A 24,443-nucleotide genomic window follows, 5' to 3' on the forward strand; every position below is an offset into this window, starting at 1 on the left:
AGTATTTTAAAAAATAAATATTTAGCACTGTTAGAGAATAATTTTTCTAACTCAATTGGTTAGCACTGATGGAAGATTTTCTGTTGTTTAGAAATAAATAAGATAGATATTTAGTTGCTTAAAGGTTATGTTTCTAAATATGTAGTCCCACCTCTATGCAAAACCAATCAGGCTTTACTATGACTTTGCTATCCTTTCAGGTCAAGTATACAAGAAACTCCAACTATCTTGTTTTGGGCAGGATATTTTTTGTTACAGTTAGTTGGGGGGAGTGAGTCGTTTCCGTTTCCCTTTCTGTTTCCTTTTCCATTCCTTTAAGTCGCTTTTATGTTTTGTAGGGCAAACAAATGCTCAAATTTCCAGAATAACAGAGGAGTTGTCAGAGAAGAGTGAGGAGCTGGTTCGCTACCAGGAAGAGATCTCATCCCTTCTGTCTCAGATTGTTGATCTTCAGCATAAACTCAAAGAAGTAAGGGACTGCTGATGGAGTGTGTGTGTGTGTTTGCGCCATTCATGTACATATGTGCATGCTTATAGTGGGTAAAAAATTACTTGCAGATCAAGGGTTATATCACAAGAAAGTGGCTGTTTCATGAAAGAATGGCAAGGATCACCTTCCTTAGGGGAATTGGCTAAAAAAATAATTAGCGCTTTTTTGTGCTTTCAGCATGTGATTGAAAAGGAAGAGCTGAAACTTCACTTACAAGCTTCCAAAGATGCTCAGAGACAACTGACAGTAGAGGTACTTAAGGCTTTTGTGGGTGGGTGGATAAATGGATGGATGGATGGTTGGGCGGGTAAAGAGAGTACAAGAGAAAAAAAACTAAATGACTATTGTGGTTTAACCTGTCAGGCAGCTAAGCACTGCATTTTGTTCAAACACTCCCATCACCACACTCCCCCAGTGGGATGGGGAAGAGAATTGGAAAAAAAAAAAATAGAAGGGGGAAAAAACCTTGTAGATTGAGGTAAAACTTGAGTAAGATAGAAAAGGAGGGGAAAATAATAATAATGATAATGATAAAAGAATATACAAAGCAAGTGGTGGACAGTGCAATTGCTCACCACCAGCTGACCAATGTCCAGCCAGACCCCAAGCAGCAGCACACCCCTCTGCCAGCCAACACTCCCTCATATTTATTGTTCAGCACAATGCCGTTTGTTACAGAATACCCCATTGACTATTCTGGGTCAACTGTCTGTTCTGTCCCCTCCCAGCTCCTCATGCACTGGCAGCCAGCCTCCTTGTCGGCTGGGTAGCACAAGAAGCTGAAAAGTCTTTGACTTAGTGTAAGCACTGCTCTGCAACAACTGTAACATCAGCGTGTTATCAGTGTTATTCTCATCCTAAATAGAAAACATAGCATCACGCCAGCTACTAGGAAGAATATTAACTTTATCCCAGCTGAAACCAACATAAAAGCAGCAAGAACTTTTATTTATTTAAAACTTCTAATTTTTCATTGTGGTTGGAGTCAAATGATAGGGGAAAAAGAATAACTATGTTTAGTTAAGTCTACACAAATATTTTTGTAGTTCACGGGAGTCTGAAAGGCAAACAAGGTGTTCAAACTAGGTAAATTTTGTTGTTAGTAGTAGTTATGAGAAACGGAGTGCTTTCATGTGAATATTACTGCTTATATCAATACTGTAGCTCACTAGATCTTTAAGGATTATTCTCTTTTGCTACTTTTGCATCAAAATTTGCAGAGTTTTTCAATGTGTTTTACTTTGAATTTTATACTCTTGAGTATATATGTGTCACAATTAAAATTGGTATGGGTGATATGCTGAGCATTGTCTGTTACTGCTTCCAATTCCAGATGTTGGTGTGTGATGTGCGGTGGGAGAAATATTATAGTCCCATCTATATTGTTTTCTGTAGGAGTTACTCAGCTTCACTGTGTATTTTATTTGCTTCTGTTGAAGTTCAGTGGTATCACATACTCTTTTTTTCTTTCAGCTACATGAGTTGCAAGATCGGAACACAGAGTGTCTAGGGATGTTGCATGAATCACAAGAAGAAGTGAAGTTGCTGCGCAGCAGAGTCCGCTCTGTTGCTTGTCTCTGCCATCCCCAGTCATGTGGAGCATTTCCTGTGGTAACAAATACTGCTAGCATGGTGTATACCTACTGGCACATATAGGGCCTGTAATAGCATAGAACTGTAAAACAGCTGTTACAGGAGCTGCAGTGGAAACGATTTCGTAATAGGCAAAGGAACTGAGCTAACAGTTTTTCATTTCTTTAATGTGTACATTTCTGACAATTTAATGTTTAGTAAACTAATAATTCACTTACCATTTTGAGATATTAAAATGTTTTTTCCTTTTTATATGACTTTTCTGTTAAGTACAGGAATTGGTATGTTCAATAGCTAGTGCTCCATTGTGCCTGTATATGTGTATTAAATTTTATAACTTGACAACATTTCTTTAAGAAACAAACCATATTTTTTTTTTGAGAGTTCAAACTGCATTTTTCTTTCTTTATGTAGTTTATGATGTAATTTTATCTCTTCATCTCCTTATCTTGTGAGATTAAATTTTAAGCATAATCAGAAATATATAACCTTAGGCTGAATATAACTAAACCAATGGGAAAAAAAAAGCATTTATTTTCCTCTTCTTCTGTCAGGTATATTCTGAGTAGTGTACTCACAAATTTCTGAGTTGTGCTGGGACTTGTCAGGCTTTGGTTGATCATTCTGCATATACAGAATCCTTCATGTATGTTTTTGACCTCTTAAGAAGTGCTCTTACAGTTGTAGCTTAATTTAAGAAATTAACATAAAAAGTACCAAAAAAGAACAGATTTTTAAAATGAAAACTGAACAACTGAACCCAAACCAGTTATATTTAGGTGTAATTATGGTGTAAAAATTCTCCTGCTTGCCATCGCCTTCAAAGACTGAAAGGTTTGTGTATTACACACAGTGTGAAACATAATGAGGAGAAAAAGAAATTTTAGAGTATTTTAAAATTTTCTGTTAAAATTGTTAGGAAGAAGATTTCTATTAATGTGTAAACTCTTCTGGTTCCCATTTTTCTCTAGGATTCCCTTGCAGCAGAAATTGAAGGGACAATGCGTAAGGAATTGAGTCAGGGTGATGAATCTCTTCTATCCAAGCAGAAGTATGTTTTTAGATTCTGTGTGTCATTTCAATACTTGTTCATGTGCTTGTATTAAGTAAGGTGAAACTGATTTCCGGAAATCTATAAATATGAATGTTCACTCTGATAATTTTTTTTTTTTTTTTTTTGTAGTATTTGTAACTTTTCAACTTCAAAGCCTGCTATTATTTGATTCTATGAGGAAGCTGGGAATTTGCTAAAATGTTATTTCATTCTTCAGTTTCTCAGATTTTTGATGCAGATGCTTTGATACACAGCACTAGTTTTATCACTTTTACTGCTTATATAAAAATCTCTGGCAAATGAAATTATAGCTGAAAGACTGATAACAGTTTATAAAGCTGAAGACTTATTCCTGAAGACTTTACTTTTGAGCAAGAGTTAAATATAAGCTCCTGAAATTTATCAGGTGGTTATCAATAGACTGTTTTGTTCTTTCAGATCAAAGTGGTAATTCAGATATTTATTAGAGCAGTACTCCCTAAAACATGGGTGTGTTAGGCAATCCTGTTCTTCTGGGCTTAAATCTTTTTAGTCCAGTCTCTGCTATCTTTTGCAAATCTGTTGCTCAAAACTTTGTTATCCCTTGAAAAATGTTTCTGAAACTCATGTTTGTTTCCTTAATTTTCTTGCAGGGGTCAACATAAACGAGTATTCGACACTGTCAAGGTTGCTAATGTCACTCGTGGACGCTCGTCTTCCTTTCCTGTCCCATTACCAATTCCTGGTTCTAATAGGTTAAGTGTTGTTATGACAGCAAAGCCTTTTCAGTCTGGCTTACATTCGGAGGGACACACACAGATGACCCAGAGGAGCAGCTCTGAGAAGAATTTGAAGTAAGAAACACAGTCTGTCTTTCTAAACTAAGTGACTTAAAACTAAATCCACACTGGACCCCTGCCATGTAAAAGAGAGAAATATTTAATTTGCTAGTCTTAATATCTATTATTATTTCATGTTTCTCACAGGGGCACGCATAAGTGTGGCCAGCCAGGAACTCCTGGGGACAATGACTTAGTCACAGCTCTGCACAGGCTCTCCCTCCGTCATCAGAACTACCTGAGCGAGAAGCAGTTCTTTGAGGAGGAATGGGAGCGAAAAATGCGTTTGCTGGCTGAGCAGAAAGAAGGAGCAAGTGGTAGTAATACACCAACAGAAAGCTGTTTTTCCTTGGGTACAAACTCAGAATTCACTGATTTCTCTGCCAGCTCTAGTAACCTCCGTGTCCTCCTACCAGAAAAATTGCAAATTGTCAAGCCCATTGAAGGTAAGAGGATGATCTTCGTTCTCCTAACAGCAGAAAAAGATTTCACATTAATTTGCCAACTAAATTATTGTTGGTGTGTGTAGAGGTAGATGCAATATGTAATAAGAGGAAGGAGTAGCATTTGCTGGCTATGTACCAGCTAGCTCACCAGAGTGTTGCTTTGTACTTGGCTTTCTTATAAAGGTGCTAAGTGTTAGGCTTTTTCTTGTGCTTGGCATTGCCATCCAATCACACTATGTTTATCAATGTCAGCACCAGTTGGCTGAGATTGTTATAACAAGCATTCTTGTAACTCAGTGTAATTGTAAGTAATGGCTCTCGGGAACCCTTCTTTTGTCACACCAGGATCTCAGACCCTGTTTCACTGGCAGCAGCTTGCTCGACCCAACCTAGGCACCATTCTGGACCCAAGACCAGGTGTTGTTACAAAAGGTTTTACCCCTCTGACTGATGATAGTGTGCACCACATCTCTGACTTGGAGGAGGATGATGAGGAAGAAGGTGAAGGAGGTATAACATTTCAAGTGCAACCATCCTTTCTGGAGAAAAAGAAGTGTGCAGTGTCAAAGCAAGGGTCAGGGATTTTCCTGCCACCTATTACTTCAGTAGCAGTACCACTCACTGGTAAGAAGCATAGTTAGTGGTTTTTCTTCTGTTTGCATGCCAATTTCTGCTTTTTTTTTTTTTTTTTTTTTTTTTTTTGCAAGGACTTCATCACTGTTTATGTGCTCAGTTGTATGATTACAGTGTGGGATTTCAGACTGAAATTTCTTTTCAGGACTCTTATTTTTCATTAACATTTATTTTAGTTTAGCAATTTGCCTCCAAGAACTTAATTTTATGCAGCTCCATACTACAGTAATTCAAAGTGCTAGCTCAAATACAGGTTAATACAGGTGGTACAGTTGCTTCCAGTTCTCTTCAGAGCATTTTGCAAGGTTAGAAGCCTGTGTCTGTGCAGAATGATCCTTGCTTTTAGATTCAGTTTGGATGTTAGTGTTTCCTGTAGTGCTAGTTGGCTTCTGTTGTTATTAATGTTACTGATGTTTGTAGACTGTAGTTTCAGCTCATCTTAAATTGGGAAAAAAAGCATAAAGCAAGTAACTAAATTGATTTTAAAATAAACTGATTGTAGTATCTTTTTCTCACTGGAAAATATTTGGCCTTGGGGCAATGATGTCTTTGTTATTGTTTGTTCTCTACTTCAAAACAAAACAAACAACAACAAAAAGATTAGCAATGCTAATAGCATCATCTTAAACTTTGCTTTCATTAGTACTAATCAGTCTGTATTTTTACCTTCATGGGATGTAAATTCTCCACATTGCAGCCTCAAATCCTGGAAAGTGTCTATCTTCAACAAATTCCACATTTACCTTTACTACATGTAGAATCCTTCACCCATCTGATATCACCCAAGTTACTCCCAGGTATGATAACATCCTAAGAATTGCTGTGTGGGATTAAGCAGTTGTATTCTGTATTCTGATATATGAACAAGTTTTAAAAAATACCAAGACAGTTAGGCAGCACGTGAAATGTTACACATAAAAATGGTTGTAATTACAAAGGGAAAACTAGAAATTCTCCACAATGAGAGTTCAAATAGGTTAAGGTAACTTAAAGGAAGCAAATTTATACTCTTAAAATAGCAAATTCCTTGTATCATATACCTATTGTATTAAAACAAAAACAATAACAAAAAAAGTCATAATATGTTTTATTCTGTCCTTTTTAAAAACTAAGTTGTTGCTGGATGTCGATGTTCTATGTAATACACTATAGTTGAGCACAGTTTATACATTTATTTCAGGTTGTGTAATATTTAAAAAAAAAAGTGACTGTAGTATTAAGGCTTTCATGACAATTAGCTGAATACATTGTGGCTTGGCTGGTTGTGCTCTTTAAAGCAGAACACCAGTTTAAGTGGATTCAGTGTCCAATTCAAATTGCAAATCCTGATTTAACTTGTTTGCATTTTTTCTAGTTATTAATCTCGTCTATTAAGGGTCCTCTAAGTTTGTCCAACATCCAGTATCCATCAGAAAACATAATTATACTCAGTGTTTCAGGAAGCATCATTTGAGTTAATGTAGAGCAGAAGAGATTGCGGTGTTTGTACATAGAAAATAAAGATTAGTGTTTGTGTGATATACTACAGCTATAGTATCATTCAACAGGGTCTTTCATCCAAATGTGCTACTTGTTAGCATTTTATCATAGGTAGCTTTGGGTGTTCAGGTTTCATTTTCTGGAAATTTAGCAATTCAACTAATGTGTTTCTTCAGCAAAGTTTCTTCATGTTTTGTCAGCTTACATTCCTTTGTAATTGTTTTATGAGACGTTCTCCTAAAAGCTCTGAACTGACAGCTGATCTTGAAAAGTTTTATGCTATCATATCTAAGTTAACTTCAAAAATTAAGTTTGGTTCTAAACAGAAGGTAAAACACAACAATGAACTTGATTATAGAACACTTCTTGGCATAATCTTGTCATAACAATTCATTTTTCTTTCATAGAACCATAGAATGGCTATGGTTGAAAGGGACCTTAAAGATCACCTAGTTCCAGCCCCTGCCATGGGAAGGGATATCTCCCACCAGCCCAGGCTGCCCAAAGCCCTATCCAACCTGGCCTTGAACACCTCCAGGGATGGGGCATCCACAGCTTCTCTGGGCAACCTCTGCCAGTGCCTCACCACCCTCATAGTAAAGAATTTCTTCCTAATACCTAATCTAAATCTACCCCTTTTTAGTTTAAAAACATTATTTCCTGTCCTATCAGGAGTTTTTCCTCTCCATGGCCAGACATTAAAAATTATATATGAAAAATAAATTCTTTGGTACTTACACCAAAACCTCTCTGTCAATCAATATTGTCTAGATATTTTGCAGAACACAAATACTGAAACTACTAAAGCTGAAGTTACCAGAATCAGTAACAATAGTTTTATTTTTCTTGTTTCTTTTATATACTAAAATGTATATACAGAGTCAAGCAGGTATGAAATGTCTAATGTGTGTATTTTCTCTGTTCCATTTTTATTTCAGCCCCATGTGTACCCCGTTTTCACTTGGAAATAGTGGCAGCAGCACTGGAAATCCAGTAGTGAGCACTCCAGCCATGTCTTACAGGCTTAATATTGGAGAATTTCTCACCAACAGAGGAGATTCAACAACTACCCTCAGCAGCACCAGCAGTCTGGCACAGCTTTTGCAAGAACGAGGCATCTCTGCCAAGGTTTATGATAGCCCCATATTAGAAAAACTGCCTTTGCTACAGCCTCTTCAAACAGTCCCTTTTCCTTCTACTCCACCCAATTCTCCCTCACATTCACCTTGTCCTTCCCCTTCACCATTTGAGCCTCGAGTGCATCACTCAGAAAATTTCCTGGCTTCCCGACCAGCAGAAACATTCTTGCAGGAAATGTATGGCCTAAAGCCCTCCCGCAACGCTCCAGACATAGGCCAGTTGAAGATGAACCTAGTGGACAGGCTGAAGAGGCTGGGTATTGCCAGGGTGGTTAAGCCCCCTGAGACAGAGGACCACAGGAAGAATCAGGGGCCAGAGGTTAGCTTACGGAGGCAGGACTCAGCTGTGTTTTTAAATGCGGGTAGCAACTTAATGGCAGGACTGAGAAGAAACCAGAGTCTTCCAGCCATGATTGGAGCACTGGGAGCTCCAGTCTGCACACAGTCGTCAAAAATGGATATCCTAAAGGAGGACTGACTGGTATGGACTTGTAGCATGGTAAATAATACTTGAGGGATAAACATCCAGTACGGGTATGGTTAGGTGTGTTAGAGAAGAGTTGAAGAAGGCATGTGCATGCTAAAAGATGGGGGAGAGAGAAGGGTTGGGATCAAGGAGAAAAGAACAATGCTTAGGTTTGAGGAAGAAGGCTTTTGTCGAAGACAAGAAAAGAAAGAAGCCAAAGCTTAGTTTTGTGATCCCTTCAGCATGTTTTAGCTTAAATAAAAGACCATTGTAGACATTCTCAGCATTTTAACCTTTTAAACTGTATTTGTAAAACCATCTTGAAGGTGCTGTTCTATTTTTTCTGCCATATGACCATAGGATTTTACTATTTGTTAGCAGTCAGACCATATCATTTAAATGCAATGTTAAAATAATGATCAGTCTGACCAGCTTCATTGGTCCAAGTTCTTCTCTGTAGCAAACAAATGCAAAAACTTGGGACATTTTTGATTCTTGTATTTTCTAGTTCAGAAACCATATTCTTTTGTACTCCCCACATTGAGAAGCAGGTGAGAGAACCTTTAATTCTATGTAAGAAAATAGTATGTACATTTATGAATACCAAAACAGATGGTCAGCATTTGTTTTTTGAGAGTGCAATTGTGCTAGTGAGATAATAACAGAAGTTAATTTCTTTCCAGAGCTACTGAAGCATACAGTGGAAGGTGCAATGAATAAGAATTACGAAGCAGAAAAGTATATATTAGGTGAAAATTTCAAGCTAAGAAATCTTTCCAAAGTGTCCCATGCATCTTTGTAAATGAGGGCATTTTTGCACATACAAAAAAATCTCAGGCACATTTTTATTTTCTTTTGCAACACTGAAACTACATGCTCAATTCAATTATTTCAATTTTATTTGAAATAAGCAAAGAGTATTTACTTAAATGCTTGAAAATTCAGAAATCTGACTCTTCTCTTGATAGGTAGATATTCTATACATTTTAGTGTTTTGCAGTAAACATTATGCCTTTCATTCAGATATTTCTGATTTTAGGCAGGATTTTGTTTAAAAGATTTCCTTTGGAGCAAAATTTACCATTCTATATTCAGAAACAAGAGATGAAAGATAGTGTTCTTTGTAGCATTTTATGAACACAGATCAATTTTATCTGTTGGAATCCCATGTTCCAATGATGGAGAGTGGTTCTGAATCTGCTTTTGAACAGAACTAAGGCAGGCTTTCTGTCCCAAAAGAAAATCATTTGGAGAAATCTGATTTCTGAGTGGTATTCAGCAAAGTATTATTGTCCATGCTGCTTTTTGGTTTCCTTTCTGTGCAAGCTTTTAGTTATAACTGAATAATCTACAATAGATTTGTAAGGTAACTTAAAGAAGAAAAAGTATTTGCCGCAAGTTCTTTGGAGGAATAGGCTAGTGACCAGAGTGGAAAAGGGTTCTTAATCTGTATGTGATTTTTTCACTGTACTTATCAACATATTTAAATGATTTTAAAGTTTGTTTCCATACAATTAGATAAAACAATTAATGTTTAGCTTGGCTGTTGCAGTGTATGTGGAATATAATGGCTGGTATCTTTCTGGGTGCATGGTGTGAAGCATTGGTATAATTACACTGATTTGCATTTGGCATATGGCACATCAAAATAATCAGCACCGTTTTCGCTTCAGGGTTGAGTGGAATAGGGTAGGAGAACAAAGTGTCTTAAACTGATTTATATGTGGCCTTTCTGCTTTTACATCCCTATAGATCTTATGATTACTCTCTGATATAGCAGTCTTTTTTTTTTTTTTTTTTTAATTAAAATGAGTAACCACCTCAAACTTGCACAGGGATTCTCAACAGAAACTTGTCTGTCAGCAGCGCACAGAAATATTCGGGAATTCCTGGAGTTGCCTCTTGCTATCTAAGCAAAAACTTAAACTTATAAAAGGTGAATTTTATTTAAAATACTATATACGGGTTAATATTTTTTTTTAATGAAAAATATATACTTCTTTTGTGTATTTGTTTGTACTTCCTTAACTGTGCACAGGGTCTTACCTAGCTAAATAAGGTAAGAATGAAAGGTCTAGGAAGAGGTAATGTTGCTCTCCAGTGAACTAAGAAATGAGTTGACAGAAGGTTAGACAGTTTGGTATAAACAGAGAAGTATATAAGGTGTCAAAAGTATGTCCATTTTTTGTACGTTTATTATAGGAATACATGTAAGTAAGTGACAGAAAATTTTTTAAAGGTATTTCACTGTGTTTCTAACTAGCTTCATTAGTTAACCCCAGCCATTCAATCACTGTGTGTTACCAACATAAACAGCAAATCAATTAAATCAGAATTCCTTTGGCAGACCAGGTTTCCATTAAAATTTTATAACAGCACATTAATTAAATGCATGTTTCTCTTTGGGACATTTCCATATTGCATAGCCTGGCAATATAAACTGGTTCAGTTCAAACTGTATTACGGATATGTTGCAAGATTGTTTGTCTGTTTTCTGTAGGATAATGTATTCTCAGATACTTTACACAAGGCAGGAAGATGATTAAAGAATTTGTATACTGTTGCGTTTATCCAGTTTTTGATGCTGTGGCACAGTGCTATTGAAATTCTGTTGTGCATTTTGTATGCATGTGTCTGGCTTGCAGCAACAGGGAAAGATTTGCCACTTCTTCCAAGTTTACTGCTTTGTGCTAAAATTCTAGAAGACAAACTTTTTTTGAATAACATACATGTTTCTGATAAAATATTAAAGTTGCCATTGTTCTAGGAACTGATTTGGCTTGTTGCTTCTTAGAAGAGATGAAACAAACTCGTGTGACTAAGATGGCTGAACTCCTGCATAAGATCATTTTGTCCTGTGCAAATGTGATTTGGTTGAGTGAGTTAATGAAGAATTGATGGAGAAATGGCACTTGGCAAAGATTCTGTTACCTTGCAGGTTTGAGACAAAAATAGGTGTTGCAAAGAAAGGAATTACCCATGTTTGTGAAAGTTTCAAGACACTGGGAGAGAAATTCTTTTAGTTTTTACCTTTACTCAGATTGGCTTAAACTAAGTACAAATGTATAGCTTTCTAGTTTTAAAGATATACAGCTCAAGTTTCACTGTGTTTGATAAACTTGGAGATAACTGCACACTTGAAATACATGTGGTTGATGATGCCCAAAGTCTACTTTTAGTTAAAGAGCAGCAGAGAGAGAAGAAGAATGTTAGGTTTGGGCCTCCTTTGACTGTTACACAAAGAGGATTACACACAATGTTTTTGAATGGTCTGGGAACTTTTGTTGTTGTTGTTTTGTTTTTGTTTTATTTTCATCAGCTTTTTGCACTTACTGTTGTTTCATAGTGGAATGTGAATTTCATAATAAACATGAGTAACATGTCATTTTTCAATATATTGGTCACCTTGTGTGGTTTATTCCAGGTATCGCCTTCTATACTGCAACATTCTTTAATAAAACTAAAATTAGACCTTTTTAAAAATCGTCTGGAATTTAGTGACTGGTGCACAAGCTTGGTGAGCTGGTATCTTCACAAGCACTGTCTGTAAAAGCTATCTGACAAATGGATTCAAAAACTTTATCAGGCTGTGCTAGGCTGTTTGCTGTTGTGTTTATACCTAAGCAATTAAAGGTAGTATAGATGTGCAATACAAGCTGCAGTTAGACTTCGATTGCAATGTAAAAGTGTGATAGTTAAATCTAGAAAAACAAAACAAACACACAATTAAATAAGAGTACCTTCTGCTGCATTTTGAAAAGCATTTTACTTAATGAAAGACTTCACAGAAATTCATAAACAGCTCATCAATTTCTAGACAGAATGTGAGCCTCAATTTAAATGAATATCCTCATGTTTTCTGTTACTCTTGTAGTTGTTTTTCTCTCCTGTCATTTTGCAGCACATAATGTGTTTTAGCATAATGGTGTCAACTAGCAAAAAATAGAAAAGAGATTGGACTTCTTTGCTAGACTTAAGTATCCATTAGGTCAGGGAGGGGTTCTGCATTTATGGTCTCCTGTTTGGAAGTATATATTCTTCCCTTGTTTTCTTCAGGCCTTCAAGGGAGGATTGTTGTTTTTTTTACAGAGATGTGTATGATCAATGCTGTTGTTTTTCCGTCTTAGTAGCTGATGTTATGTCAGCCCTCCTCTATATTTGTCATAAAATGGGAGCAGAGATTGAAACCAAGCTACTTACCCTTGAGTACTGCCTTTGTGCAGGTATCACTGAAGTTCCCTTTGCACATTGATTGTCTGTCATGTCAGCCTGCAGTTGTGCATACTTCCAGTGCACACTTCTGCAGTTGTTTTTCTGGCTGAAAGGCTCATATCATTTTCCCCAAAATACTTGGTTCCTTCCATGGTACAGAATGGAAGCAGCACTGATTTGCAACTAACGGGTTCTTACTCCAGTTCACCTAACTTAATTACTGGCAGTGGTTCCTCTAGTAGTCTGTGTCGAACATTTCAAGAAACTGGGAACCACCACTATCCTATGGTATATATCCTATATTTATTTAGCTTTCTTTCTTTTCTGACATGAGACTTGCACCCTTGTCAAACTGAAGCTGACTTTTCAGCTCAACATTTCATATGCTGAAGCCTGAGTTGGACGTTTTGAGGGTTGAAATGGTCATGATGCAGTCTCTGATAGCTGCACATCCTTATAATAGGCCACTACAATAAACTTGGGACATTTTCTCTCTTTTGTTACACCATTTGCCAGACAGATAAAAGTTCCTATTATTATCATACATAACATGGCGATTTTAACAAAGCATATATACATAAATGTTGATTTGATGATGTTTATGTATTTTAGTCATTCTCTCCTTAAGGTTTGGGCTTCCTAGCTTCTCAGCTGCTGACATAACGCATCTGTGTATCCTTCAGAAAGCCCAGTAAAACATTGCATGTACTCTTTAAAGTTCTCCAGTTTTCAGGATGATGAGGGATTCCACTGCCACTGGAGAGAAAGGTGAGTTTGGGGGAAGAAGGCCCAGAAAAGCAGCCACTCTTTTCTGTTCACTTCATCTGTCCTGAAACACCTGAGCCCAACAGGTACAGCCAGCTGCTTTGTTCTAAGCAGATACGCTCTCAGGTTTGAGAGTCTGTGGACTACTTTTTTTTTTTTTTTTTTTACATACTCTCTAGCACTTCAGATGTAATAAGGGGAAAGGTCTGATGCTGTTGAGCTTCTGGGAAGTGAGTTAAACTAAAGCCATTAGAGTTCAGTTACAAAAGTTCTTTGATTCGGCAGGGCAGGATTTAGTGAAGACCCTGTAGGACTCATGCTGGGAGTTACCCTCACTCTTTCTGGTATTATATTAATAGTTGGAAGGACAGACTTTTCTTCCGCTTACTCAGCACCTGTAGATCTTGCTAACCTCTTAATGAATGTTTAGTAGCTCTTGTGGGGTGAGAGCTGGGGAGAATTGAGTAGGCTTTACTGCTTTTATTAAGTTCAATTGCCATTTCAGTTTTTTTTTGTTGTTGGTTTGTTTTGGTTTTTTATCAGTTGAAGCTCATGTTCAAAGGAGGGTATTAAAAGATGTGTGATCATTTACACTTTTATTTGGTGTATATATAAAGTCGATCTGTACTCTCAATCCATTATCTGTATTGATAAAAGTAGCTAATTCTTAGGACTGACGAAAGTAGGCATCTGCCTGCAGAACATGTAAAACACTCAATACATTCATACCTACCATTACCTATGTGACCAAACTGGGTATACTGCAAGTTGTTTACAGAAAAGACTAGTCTCTAGTACTTGTGCACAAGCCCAAAACATCTTATTAGATCCATTCCTCTATGAACAAATTTTGAAGACATTTTACTGGACACATAGCAGTTGCTGCTCAAACAAGATTTACAGATCTGTATGCAGTAACTGACTTTTGACCTTCGATAACATACCTGCTGTGACAACATGAGGCTCTCTAAGAAAATGGAAGAAGGTGCACTAAATAAATAACAACAGATCTAATACTGAATTCTCCTCACTTCTCTTTCAGTGTTTTTAACAGCATTCCTTTTGATTCCCAAGGAGAAGTTTCCTATATGAGCATGCTGTCAGTCAGACTCCTGAATTCAGAATCTCTTGGCTCACTTAAATTTTGTCCATATGTATCATCCATAGGACTAAAGAAGATCCAGCCTCACCTCTAAGGGAAAGGGAACAGCATGAGTTCATCAATTTGACTGTACCTGATCCCCAGCGGGCTGATCTACAGTCTGACAAGCAGGGTAAATTATTTCGGGGGGGGGGAGAGAGAAAGTAACAAAACACACTAATGCATGTATCCTGTACAATTGGCAGCCCCCCCCCTTTATTTTAGAAAAGTAAGTATAAAATACACAAGGCTTTATAACTGTTGTCTTCTTAAACTTGCATTTGCAATATATCTTAATAAAGAATCAGCAATTGTGGTACAGCTGAAAGGACCCTGAGTGTATTTTATGCTAGCAAACTACAAATTCGAGACCAGGGGAGATGCTCTCAGGTATAAAGTGTCACACAAATTAATACTAAGTTCTTAAGACTTTTGCTCCTTGTCTATTATCAATAAAAACATTTGCATTTGTGCTACCAGTAAACACTGAAAGTCTGTTACGTTTTACCAAATTCTTAGCTGATACCAGCTGTTTAAGGCTGCTGCAGCTCCTCTTGCTCTGCAGTTCTCTCTCATTTAGTTGACAGGAAAGATGAGCTTTTTCCTCAGTGTGAAACTGGGCTGGGGCATCTGCTTTGCTGCATTCTGTTTGTCAATCTTTCTGCTCACCTCTTGATTCACAGCTGTCAGGATGGTGAGAATATCTTCTCCTCTGCAAAAATACAAGTACATTTTGTATTATAGCAGCATTTAACATCAGAAAACATACTGCATTCTCATATATCATAACCTATGCAAGTGCTAACAGCTCCGGTTTTAAAGAGTCTTCAAAGCAGTTAGGTAACTGCTTCAAACAATCTAAATGGTGTTACTCTGTTCTAAATTGCTGTTTTCACTCTGAGCAAGCCCTGCCACTGCATATCATCTACCACTGCATTCAAATCAAACTCTTGTAATTCAGAATTTAAAAAAAAAGTGTTGCCACAAAGTAGTTTATGGAAATAGAGTTACCGAGGACAGCTGTTCTCCAAGTGCTGGCATAGTGACTGTATGTACCAGCTTCCCTGGCTTGAGCTTCTATAGGAAACATAGTCTTGCAAGGTAGCCATGCCCAAGAGGAAGTCTGCCTCTGAGGGAATACACTCGAGCTGAAATCTTGCATCTGCTTCTAGAGAAGAATCTTGCTCCCCAGAATCTGTTTCAATGGTTACACCTTTCTGACGAGCATCACCTTGGCATGCCTGAACAAAGAAGACTTTTGGTTTTCCAGCAAGTGAGTGGCAATTCTGCCCAGTGAAAGAAGTGGTCAGTTCCTGGATACGTACTTCCTGTCCATCAACACCATATATAACACCTTTTTTTCCATGAGAGAGAACACAGCAAACAAAACAGTCTTTGTCATTGTGATCTTTGCACCGGTAGATGTTCACAATCTTACGGATTTCTTCTGCAGTGAGGTCTTTATATTCTTCTATTATAAAATGAAGGGTGCCAAAGACTTTGCTCAGAGCAGCTGAAAACCAAACAGAAGGGTGACTAAAGCAGTTTTATAAAATCTGGACTCCTTTTGCAAGTTATGTTTCTAGAGGAAGCCATTTATTTTTCATCCTGCTATACTACTATCCAGGTAGTTACACTCCTGCTCTGAAAATAATCTAGATATCTGATCACTAATCATATTTGTATCAAATTCCCTTAGCCCTCATTACAAGCCTACCTTGTGATTTTGCTGTTTAGTATTGCCTTTGTATGGCAAAGTGCAGAACTAGCTGTTACCCAGCCAACTTTTACAGTTAGTCTTTGCCTCTTGCAACAGGTGTCAAACATTGCTATTGCTTTCCCTGAGAGCGGAGGCATTACATTTTTGGGTAATACCTGTGTCACAAGAAGATTACTTACACTCTGACTCTTGAATTAAGTTAAGGTTCAATTCAATCAGTGAAGTCCTGCCGATGGATTTTATCTCTTGGTCTAGATAGTGCAAATATGCCAATTTCGAGGATCTTAGGACCTGCCATGAGCTACACTGCTCTTGCAGGACAGCCTGCTAAAATCAGGGCCACTGAATAGCAACATAATAGAGTCCCTAAACTCCATGCCACCCACAAAACTTTTTTTTTTCCCCCTTTAAGCTGGAAGTTAACTAAAATCCAAATTCTGGTTCTGCAGCAAATCTGCTTCTGCAGATTTTAGAAATATGCAACTCAGTCACTACCAGAAAAGTAGACTAGAAATGGAAGCTTGAAATTCAAATACCTAGTGCAGAATACAAAATGTTTCCTATTTTTAAGTCAGTCTACTCTCCCTGAAGATATGCAAAGTCATCTTTAATGTTCACTGTACCTGCATCCACGTCTGTCCCATTCCGATCATTCATCTTTCTGAGTTCTGGCACTGCTTTCCTGGCTTTTGCAAAATTGTGATTATTCAGGATCAGGCATACTCCACGGGGTCGGCTTGTCATTTTGTAAGCTTCAAGCTGTTGGAAAGACAGACTGCTTGTGACTGCTTCTCAGCCCTTGCTTGTGGCACAGAGGGGTAAGGAGGCAACTGGCCTCGCTGTGCAGCTCTCCCTGCACAGGCTTTGCTCCCAGGATGTGGCAACGTGCTGCTCCACCGCCTCTGGGAGTCTTTGGTGCTGAATAAAAGCCCCTCCAAGCCTTCACCATCATGCTTGGCCCACAAAGGGTGCTGCATATGCCTACTTTTTCCAGGCCTAGTCATCTACCTACTGTGTACTTCCTGGTATAACAAACTTGGCTTGCCTTGCTACTTCACAAATGTTTGTTTTGTTTTTTTTTATGTTTTAACCCTGCAGCAGGTTCTGCCCATGACTTAGTATCAAAATAAGGGACATTACAGAGTGCATTTTTATTTTTCTAGACTGCACCTTTAACAAGCTGTGCATATAAGAATGGTTTGCCTCCCAAAGGAATTGTCTCCTCTGAGACAAAATTATGACATTTTTAAGACACGTACTGACTTACCTGGGAAGACTGATCACAACTGCCAGGAGAATCACGTGCCACAGATGATGACAGCAATCTGGGACAGGCTGAATACACATAAAGAAAGTATGTGTAAGTAAAGAACGTAACATTAGAGAAAGAATTGAATCTCTGTTCGTATTCTCTATTCACAAGTAGTTCCAAGAGTTAAACTGTTCTCTGAAAATACTGAACTGTGGTTGAATGACTGTTCTTGTTAGCTATAAACCACACCAAGAAAAATCACCTAAAAGGGAGTTAAAAGTACTGTGATGAGTGAGTAAACAGCTGCATACCTGATCACTTTTCAGAGAGGCACATGTGTAAAAAAGTGAGATGCAAGTGATATAGAAGGTCCAAAAGCTGGAGAAAAGCAAAAGATTCATTTTTGATGGAGTTTCACTTACCTTCAGTGACTTCTGTGCTGCTCCTCTGTCCTTCTGTTACAAGCATCTCTTCTTCACCTGAAAAGCATTCATTAATTCATTATTAGTCCTGTAAGACAGCTAAGTGTCACTTCAAGACTTGTGGGAAAGAGGCCTTGTTTTGGTTTGGTTTAGTTTACCAAATAGGTTTAATTCATATTCTTCAATTTTCTTCAACAGGCTCTTGTCAATTTTTTCACAAAGAGTCTTCAGGACAGTAAGGTTGTCTTCTCCCAAAATCCCCTTCTTCTCCATCTCAATGAAAACGTCGAGCATTGTCTGGGCAATCAGAAAGGTAGTTTGCTCTTAGGACACATCCATGCTGCTACTGGGAAGGAAGCTGCAGCATGTGCATGTGCACCCAAGCCAGCCTGAATAAAAGTATCTTTTCAACATGCATATTTCCTTCACACTGCTCAGAAATGCTGAGTTCTAATCCAGGAGAGCTAATGGTGATCACACAGGAGGGAAAAAAAAAGAAAAAAAAAAGAAAAAAAAAAAAGATCACTTTTATTACTTCTTTCATTGAGCTGACTTACAGTGGCAATTTTTTGCACTCAGCAGAAACACAAGCATCACACTAGTGACCAACTTCAGGCAGTGGTAACAATGGGTATAACCATGCAAGTACAGTATAAAGAGTTCTCTGAAGCAAGAGGGAACCTAAGGGACAGGACCTCTTGCCAAACAGTGAATAGTAGAGCACAGTGGTCACCCCATGGATTTACTAGAACAGGTACCACTCATTGGTTGCAGTTTTTACTCTAAGAGGGAAGATTTTAAAAGAAAGAGTTATCATTAGGCAGTCAGAATTGCAGGCTGATATAGTGTAAGAGCAGCTGGATCTCTCTAAGTTAACTCCAAGGCTGTAAGTTAACTCCAAGCTCTTGGGTATTAGCACAGCTAAGGATCTGCTGCCTAGATCTGTATTCTGAGTTTGGAAATAAACAGAACCAAAACATAAAGTAATAGCCACAGTGGGTGATTCGCTATGTTTGATAATGGCTTAGAAGGCAGACAAAACAAAATCAGTCAGAAAAGATTAGTGAATGAGCTCAACAGCCACTGATCAAAGCCACTGAGTGTCATGCCTGTCCCAGGGCTGGCCCGTCCATTCTGGGCTGTAGGACTACTGCTAGAGCTACACGTTAATACTAGTACAGAAGAAAAAGGGTCACCCTTTTCCTTATGGTCTTTTCAGTTTTAGTGACACTCATTCCCCACAGAACAACCCAAATGCTACAATGCATTATACTAATAATTAAATAAATAAAATAAAATAAAATAAAATAAAATAAAATAAAATAAAATAAAATAAAATAAAATATTAAAGCAATTCTTACTGTTTCAGGGCTTAGCTTGCATTTTGGTAATTCTTTCCCCAAAAGAAATTTGAAACACTTCATCTCCTCTTTCGTGATGTTTTCTGACAGCTGAAAGAGTAGGTACCTAGAAAGAGCAGTGGAGGACATTGTTTCACCATGTTCCCTAGCACACAACTTGGCACGGTACTGTTGAACTGTCCCCTTAGTCTCCTTTGTGCTGCCTTCTCAAGTACATGGGACCCTTTTTTCCTTTTTAGCCTGAGGGAATATCAGTAACAGAATAGCCAAAAATCAAACCATTTCCAGCTGTAATTAAAAAAAAAAAGTCTGTGTTTTCCTAAAATCAAAACTGCACTGAGACTTTCTAGTACTGAGTGCAGAGACAGAGTCACAGCCAGTCACTTACTACAGCCCACAGCACTTGGGGGGGGAGGGGGGGGGAAGGCCATGGTAGGATGTGAACTGCTTCAGAAAGGTGCAGCTTAGTTTTCTCCCTTTTAGTGGACAGACATTTCTATTTTCTCTACTGCTTATACCTGTTTTCCCCTGGAAAGATGCAGGAGCTTGTGTGTTTTCAAACCTTAGTCGGGTGTTCAACTCATCAGTAAAAAACTTACACAGACCCACCTGAGGTCACTGGGTCCCAGAGAGCAAGCTCCAGGGCCAGGCTCAGTCCAACACCACCCCCGGCCACCTAGTGAATCCACTAGCAACTCACCTGAACTGCGACACCCGTGCCCTGCCTGGGATCTGAAGCTCCCTCTCCATCGCCTCTCGGCTGGAGCCCAGCTGGGCAGCCAGGAGGTCCATCCGATTGATCCGGTAGAGCAGCTCCCGCAAGAAGGCCAAGTCCCCTGCCTCAATCATGCCTTTCTCCAGCAGTGCCTGGAAGAAGGCCTTGGGCTCCTCGATGGCTTCTTGCTTCCTCACAGGGACGTGCTCCAAGCTGAGAAACTTCAGAGCCGCCAGCTCAGCCCTGTCCAGCGCCTCGCTGATTGCATAGAGCTGCCTGGAGAACTCCATGGTCCTGCCAGGCCCAGACCACAACCACTTCCTTGCCGCAGGCCTTCTCACTGCTGCCGTGCTCCCATCTGCCACCGGGCATGGGAGGGAGGCGGCCTGTGGGCCACTGGGAGATGTAGTTCTTTCTAGATTCCTAACTAGAAATCCCCCAGTTTTACTTAAAAGCTGTGTGCCTGCCAGAGAGGAGCTCTCTCAGACACACCCGAGGCCCACTCTGTTTGCGGTTATGGAGCACTATTTAAAAAGATAGAAACATTCTGAGGAAGCAGAAAATCCCTACCATACACAACTAGGTGGAGAGCACAGGGCCTGGTTACCATCCACCAGAGCTGACCTCCAATGAGCTTGTCTTCTTGGGTGTCACTGCTGGGCAAGCTCTTCCCTTCAGCCTGGGAGCCACCATACCTCAGATTTCTTTTTCTTCTGTTGCCAGGAAATACTAATACATCCCTCTTTACTGTTAGAAAACAAACAAACAATAACAAAAACAATACCAAATAGGTCTTATCTTTCCAGCAGAAAAAGAATGTTTTCATACAACTTCAAACGTGTACTACTGACAGGAAAAGTGACTTTTACATACCATGACTGAATTCATACTACATGCATAACACAACATGCTGCACACTGTTTTATATTAAAGCTGTCCCCTGCTTGTTTGAATTCTTCTCTTTTTGCTTCATAAAATTCATACATCCTCTCAGTGAAATCAGTAAGTGGAAACTGGTGGGGGAAGCAAATGAGAGCTCTGCATGCATTTTTAAGTACTTCATAAAAAAAACACACGTTGAGCCCACTTGTAAACTGGAGTGACACTTCAGTGGTTAAAAATACGAAGTAAGATGAGTTTGCCAATAAAATATTTTCCCAAGCCACGCCATTATCTTCACACATCTCAAGATATTTCTGACATGAAAAAAAATGAACTTGTGCAGGTCAGAAGCTCCCTCTGCCTGGGCTTTTGCTGCAATCACACCTCTCTAATTTAAGGGCACTAACAATTCATTGCCATTTTAACATGAACAGAAAGAAGCTCAGAATGCCACAAATGAACTTCCTCTTCACAAGCTGTTCGAGGACACTGACAGGAAACACATACACCCAGTTGAGGTGGTTAACTCTACACCCTAACAGGCGCTGGCCGTTGAACCAGCTTCCCTCCCAGCCCTGAGGACTTTTAGCAACAGGATTATAGGAGCACAGAATGATGGGGGTGAGACCTTAAAATGCTACGTAACCTCTGTTACACCTTCTGTTGCATAGATGGTATTTCACAACAACGGAAGGAAGGAGATTTTATTAGTTGGATTTTCATCCTTCTGAAATTGAACATTAACATCTTACCAGGAGAGCCACCCTCAAGACCATAGTCCCCAAAGAAATAAACAAGGTGTCAAACGAGGTATGTTTAAAACGAGGTCTGTTTAAAAACAGACACAGACACCACCCCATCCCACTCCCCCTAAAAAAAAGGAAAAACATGTTTGGCAATACATTAAGCAGAAATATTTACGTTATTATATCATAGAAGTCATTTATCAATGTACAAAGCACTACGCAAGATACTTGATCACAATATGCGTACAAGTTGGGTCACAGGTGGATGCAGCAAGATGTTTTTTTGTTTTAAGCTGAATGCAGCAAGATGTTTTTTAACAGCCTATGAGCTAACATGCCCTCAAGTCATGTTAAAACAAGCTCTTCTTAGTAAATAGACTGCAGGAGTTATGGATCCTTCTCTTTGCACTGATATGCCAGGACAAAGCAGGCCTAAACACAAAGTGGCTAGAGGAATATAAAATCTATGTAAAAGACCTAAGTCAAGCTCAGACGCAATGTCCAGGATAACTTTCCAGCTAGCTAGAAACATATGACAGTTTGGAACCACAAAAAACAGTCACATCAGGGGGCTGGGGAATTCCTGTAGCTGTCAATAATAGAACAGACAGAGCAATAAGCAAAGGCACGACTACAGAAAGGAAATACAGAAATGCGTATCTGGGAATTCCCAAAGATCTTAACCATATTTTTTAGCACATTGCATAAAAGCCACTGCAGACTAAACAGGTTGTTATCTGTTCATAATTTGACACAGCTCTAGCTGAAAAAAAAAGGCAGATCTGAGTAATTCCAGAGAACACGTTCCCAAGTTAGTTAGTAGGTCAGAATAAAAGGCAGCAAGCACAGGCTGAACACTGAATATTTCCTGAGAAAAATCTAGCTCTGGACTCTCTGCTGCACAGCTGGCTCTTTTAAACGTTGTGGATTTTAATTCCACTTCTCCTTGGACTTCAAGTCTTACAGACAGGACTTCAAATCTTACCGACATCAGATACAGACAGCAGTTAAATCTAAAACAAAATGATCAAAACTCCCCAGTAGGTTAACTAACTTTACAGCACAGAAAACTTAAGAGCAAACTTTTATAGAGGTAGTGGGAAAACACGTAATTAGAGCAGAGCAGCCCATGCAGTGGTAGAAAGCAGGCTGTGATCTAAACACAGGCAGGCTCCTCACACGTACCACTAACCCATCCCAATAGTGGCAGGTGACCCTAAAATCTTTACAGGAGAGAGAATGATAAACTTCCTAGGGAAGGGGGGCGTACACCACTCTCTGGGAAACTGATGTTAAACTGAACGAGTAAGTAAGGAGATGCAAATAAGAGGGCAGAGATCTGTGCCTCTGAATAACATTGTTTCCGCCTTCTGTCTTCCCCTACTCTTCTAAGCTTCTGTCTTCCCCTACTCTCCTTTCAAACAGCATCACTCTGATCTTGCCTGCTTTCAGCGTAAGCCTACAGGGTTTTAACTCACCAGCCTTGCTTTCCTGCCAACCTTCTGAGCCCACTTCCTGGTGGTAACGCTTCTACTGGCTGAAAGCAAAGTACAGACTTGTGTGCCAGCATTGTTTCAGTACAAAATTCTGCCTCCCAAACAGGAGGTGAAGAAAAGGGAGGACAGACTGAATAATTACAGCTGAGTGCCTTCAGAAAGGAGAGGTAATTGCCCCTCACCATTCTCCAAGTTGTGCTACAGAGGAAAAACAGTCAGAAAGCTGCAGAGCCTTCAAATTTTCTTCTTACCTTTCAGTTCTGTGGGAGGGCAACAAATATACAAAAGAACATATCGTCCACCCGGCTGCAGGCCTGTGTGAGCATATTTTCCTCAACCCAAAAAAGAAAGTGTTTTTGTTGATCACTGCATGAGTCACATAAAAATTCACAGCATAGCTGCTTCCTGAAATTACTTGTAACAATAATTGACAGACAACCTCACCACAAACATGGCAAAGGAATTAACTAGATTATATCTGATCCACAATCCAAGGATGGTATGAATCAAGGCTCCTAATTCTTCTTGCTGTGCCTGGATACAATTGCTGGTTATAGCAGCGTGTCCAAGAACAGACAACGACCATTATTCTCTGCCACTACTTGTTATCTGTTTCTCCACAGTCACTTCTTTTCCCACTATCAATACATTAGTTTCCAACACATTCCCCTCCCCCCCTTCATCCCCACCTCACTGCCCTTGCCCCTTCTCTGTTTAGAAAAAACATTGCAACACAGTCCGTACCACAAGCCAATGTTAAAAAAAAATAGTGATAGTTACACTGAAGTCTTTTGTACAAACTAGTATTTATATAGTGAAGAAAGCTGAACTTACCGCAACACTGTGGAGACTGGAGGGTATCCTCAGTTTTAGACAAGACAGCTGCACCAGTAAATCAGGTTGCCTGAGACAATTAAAGAATGTCTTCCCAAGCTAGCCAGGCCAGCATAGGGAGGGGATTGTATGTGGCTCAGCCCAACACAAAGTATAAAAACTGTACAAATGATTAAACAAACTGAAGGGAACAATGGGGTTGTGTTGGCTTCAAGCCACATGTTCCTTCCTATCAACTAGAGACGGCCAGTGTTGTGGCAGTGAGCATGTGGAAACTGGTGATGAGAATCTCACATTTGTATTGTGTTCAACTTCAACTGTATATTGTAACTGCTGTGTTATTTTCATGTTGTGATTTCAGTATATTGTTGTATCATTCAAAAACTCATGTAACACCAAATATAACAAATAAGTAAATTTGATATTAGACATTAAACCCTCCTCATGTGGAGTATCTAAAAGAATTTTTTCTAAAAGTACTAAACTCTGACACAGAAAACAATGAAGAAATGGAAATACCATGGATTCACAACTTAACTAATACCAGTGATATTTTCCCTTAATTGTACTGGAACAGCTGCCACCTTCATCACGTTTCTCCCAGAGGAAGCAGTGATTTCATTTAAACAACATTTCCATATCGTAAAACAGCATTTACAAATCAACTACTAACTTCATATTAAGGTTTCATTTATGAAAATGCTATAAAAATGTAAATACATTGTTGCTGCATTTTTCCTAGATGGTTAACCAAATGTCATCCATAGAGCTGTATCATA

At 38.9% G+C, this 24,443-nt stretch overlaps 2 protein-coding genes across 10 annotated transcripts in view; one reads left to right on the forward strand and one right to left on the reverse strand.

The window, feature by feature from the left end:
- The window catches only part of TRAK2 (trafficking kinesin protein 2), a 35,365-nt gene extending 21,794 nt beyond the window's left edge, over positions 1 to 13,571 (forward strand). For all 6 annotated transcript variants that reach the window (XM_084523404.1, XM_084523407.1, XM_084523406.1 and 3 more), the window contains 9 exons: positions 339 to 469; positions 668 to 742; positions 1,964 to 2,101; positions 3,055 to 3,134; positions 3,770 to 3,970; positions 4,103 to 4,401; positions 4,747 to 5,025; positions 5,732 to 5,831; positions 7,452 to 13,571. In XM_084523404.1, the coding sequence (XP_084379530.1) occupies positions 339 to 469; positions 668 to 742; positions 1,964 to 2,101; positions 3,055 to 3,134; positions 3,770 to 3,970; positions 4,103 to 4,401; positions 4,747 to 5,025; positions 5,732 to 5,831; positions 7,452 to 8,130 (1,982 nt within the window). In that variant the 3' untranslated portion in view covers positions 8,131 to 13,571. The remainder of the gene's footprint in view (positions 1 to 338; positions 470 to 667; positions 743 to 1,963; positions 2,102 to 3,054; positions 3,135 to 3,769; positions 3,971 to 4,102; positions 4,402 to 4,746; positions 5,026 to 5,731; positions 5,832 to 7,451) is intronic.
- An 854-nt stretch (positions 13,572 to 14,425) lies between these two features.
- CASP8 (caspase 8) lies at positions 14,426 to 23,826 on the reverse strand. 4 transcript variants are annotated; one of them, XM_084523457.1, is made up of 10 exons: positions 23,665 to 23,826; positions 23,082 to 23,162; positions 19,692 to 20,453; positions 18,992 to 19,097; positions 17,789 to 17,927; positions 17,631 to 17,687; positions 17,224 to 17,291; positions 16,580 to 16,715; positions 15,248 to 15,749; positions 14,426 to 14,948 (listed from the first exon to the last, which is right to left on the reverse strand). In XM_084523457.1, the coding sequence occupies exons 3-10, from the start codon at positions 19,994 to 19,996 to the stop codon at positions 14,813 to 14,815; spliced, it is 1,449 nt and encodes a 482-aa protein (XP_084379583.1). In that variant the 5' UTR covers positions 19,997 to 20,453; positions 23,082 to 23,162; positions 23,665 to 23,826; the 3' UTR covers positions 14,426 to 14,812. The 4 variants fall into 4 exon arrangements, with proteins under 4 accessions (XP_084379583.1, XP_084379584.1, XP_084379585.1 ...); XM_084523458.1 differs by lacking the exon at positions 23,665 to 23,826 and adding an exon at positions 22,813 to 22,871 and having other exon boundaries at positions 23,082 to 23,471; XM_084523459.1 differs by lacking the exon at positions 23,082 to 23,162.
- Positions 23,827 to 24,443: the final 617 nt, after the last annotated feature.

The sequence above is a fragment of the Aythya ferina genome, assembly GCF_964211825.1.
Source record: "Aythya ferina genome assembly, chromosome: 6".
In the NCBI taxonomy this organism is placed as follows: Eukaryota; Metazoa; Chordata; class Aves; order Anseriformes; family Anatidae; genus Aythya; species Aythya ferina.

Coding starts and splice junctions, on each gene's coding strand:
- CASP8 (XM_084523459.1), bottom strand. CDS start 19,996: ATGGAGTTCTCCAGGCAGCTCTATGCAATCAGCGAGGCGCTGGACAGG. Junction 19,098..19,691: donor GCACGGGTGTCGCAGTTCAG/GTGAGTTGCTAG, acceptor TGCTCTTTCTAG/GTACCTACTCTTTCAGCTGT. Junction 14,949..15,247: donor TTGGAGAACAGCTGTCCTCG/GTAACTCTATTT, acceptor GTATTTTTGCAG/AGGAGAAGATATTCTCACCA.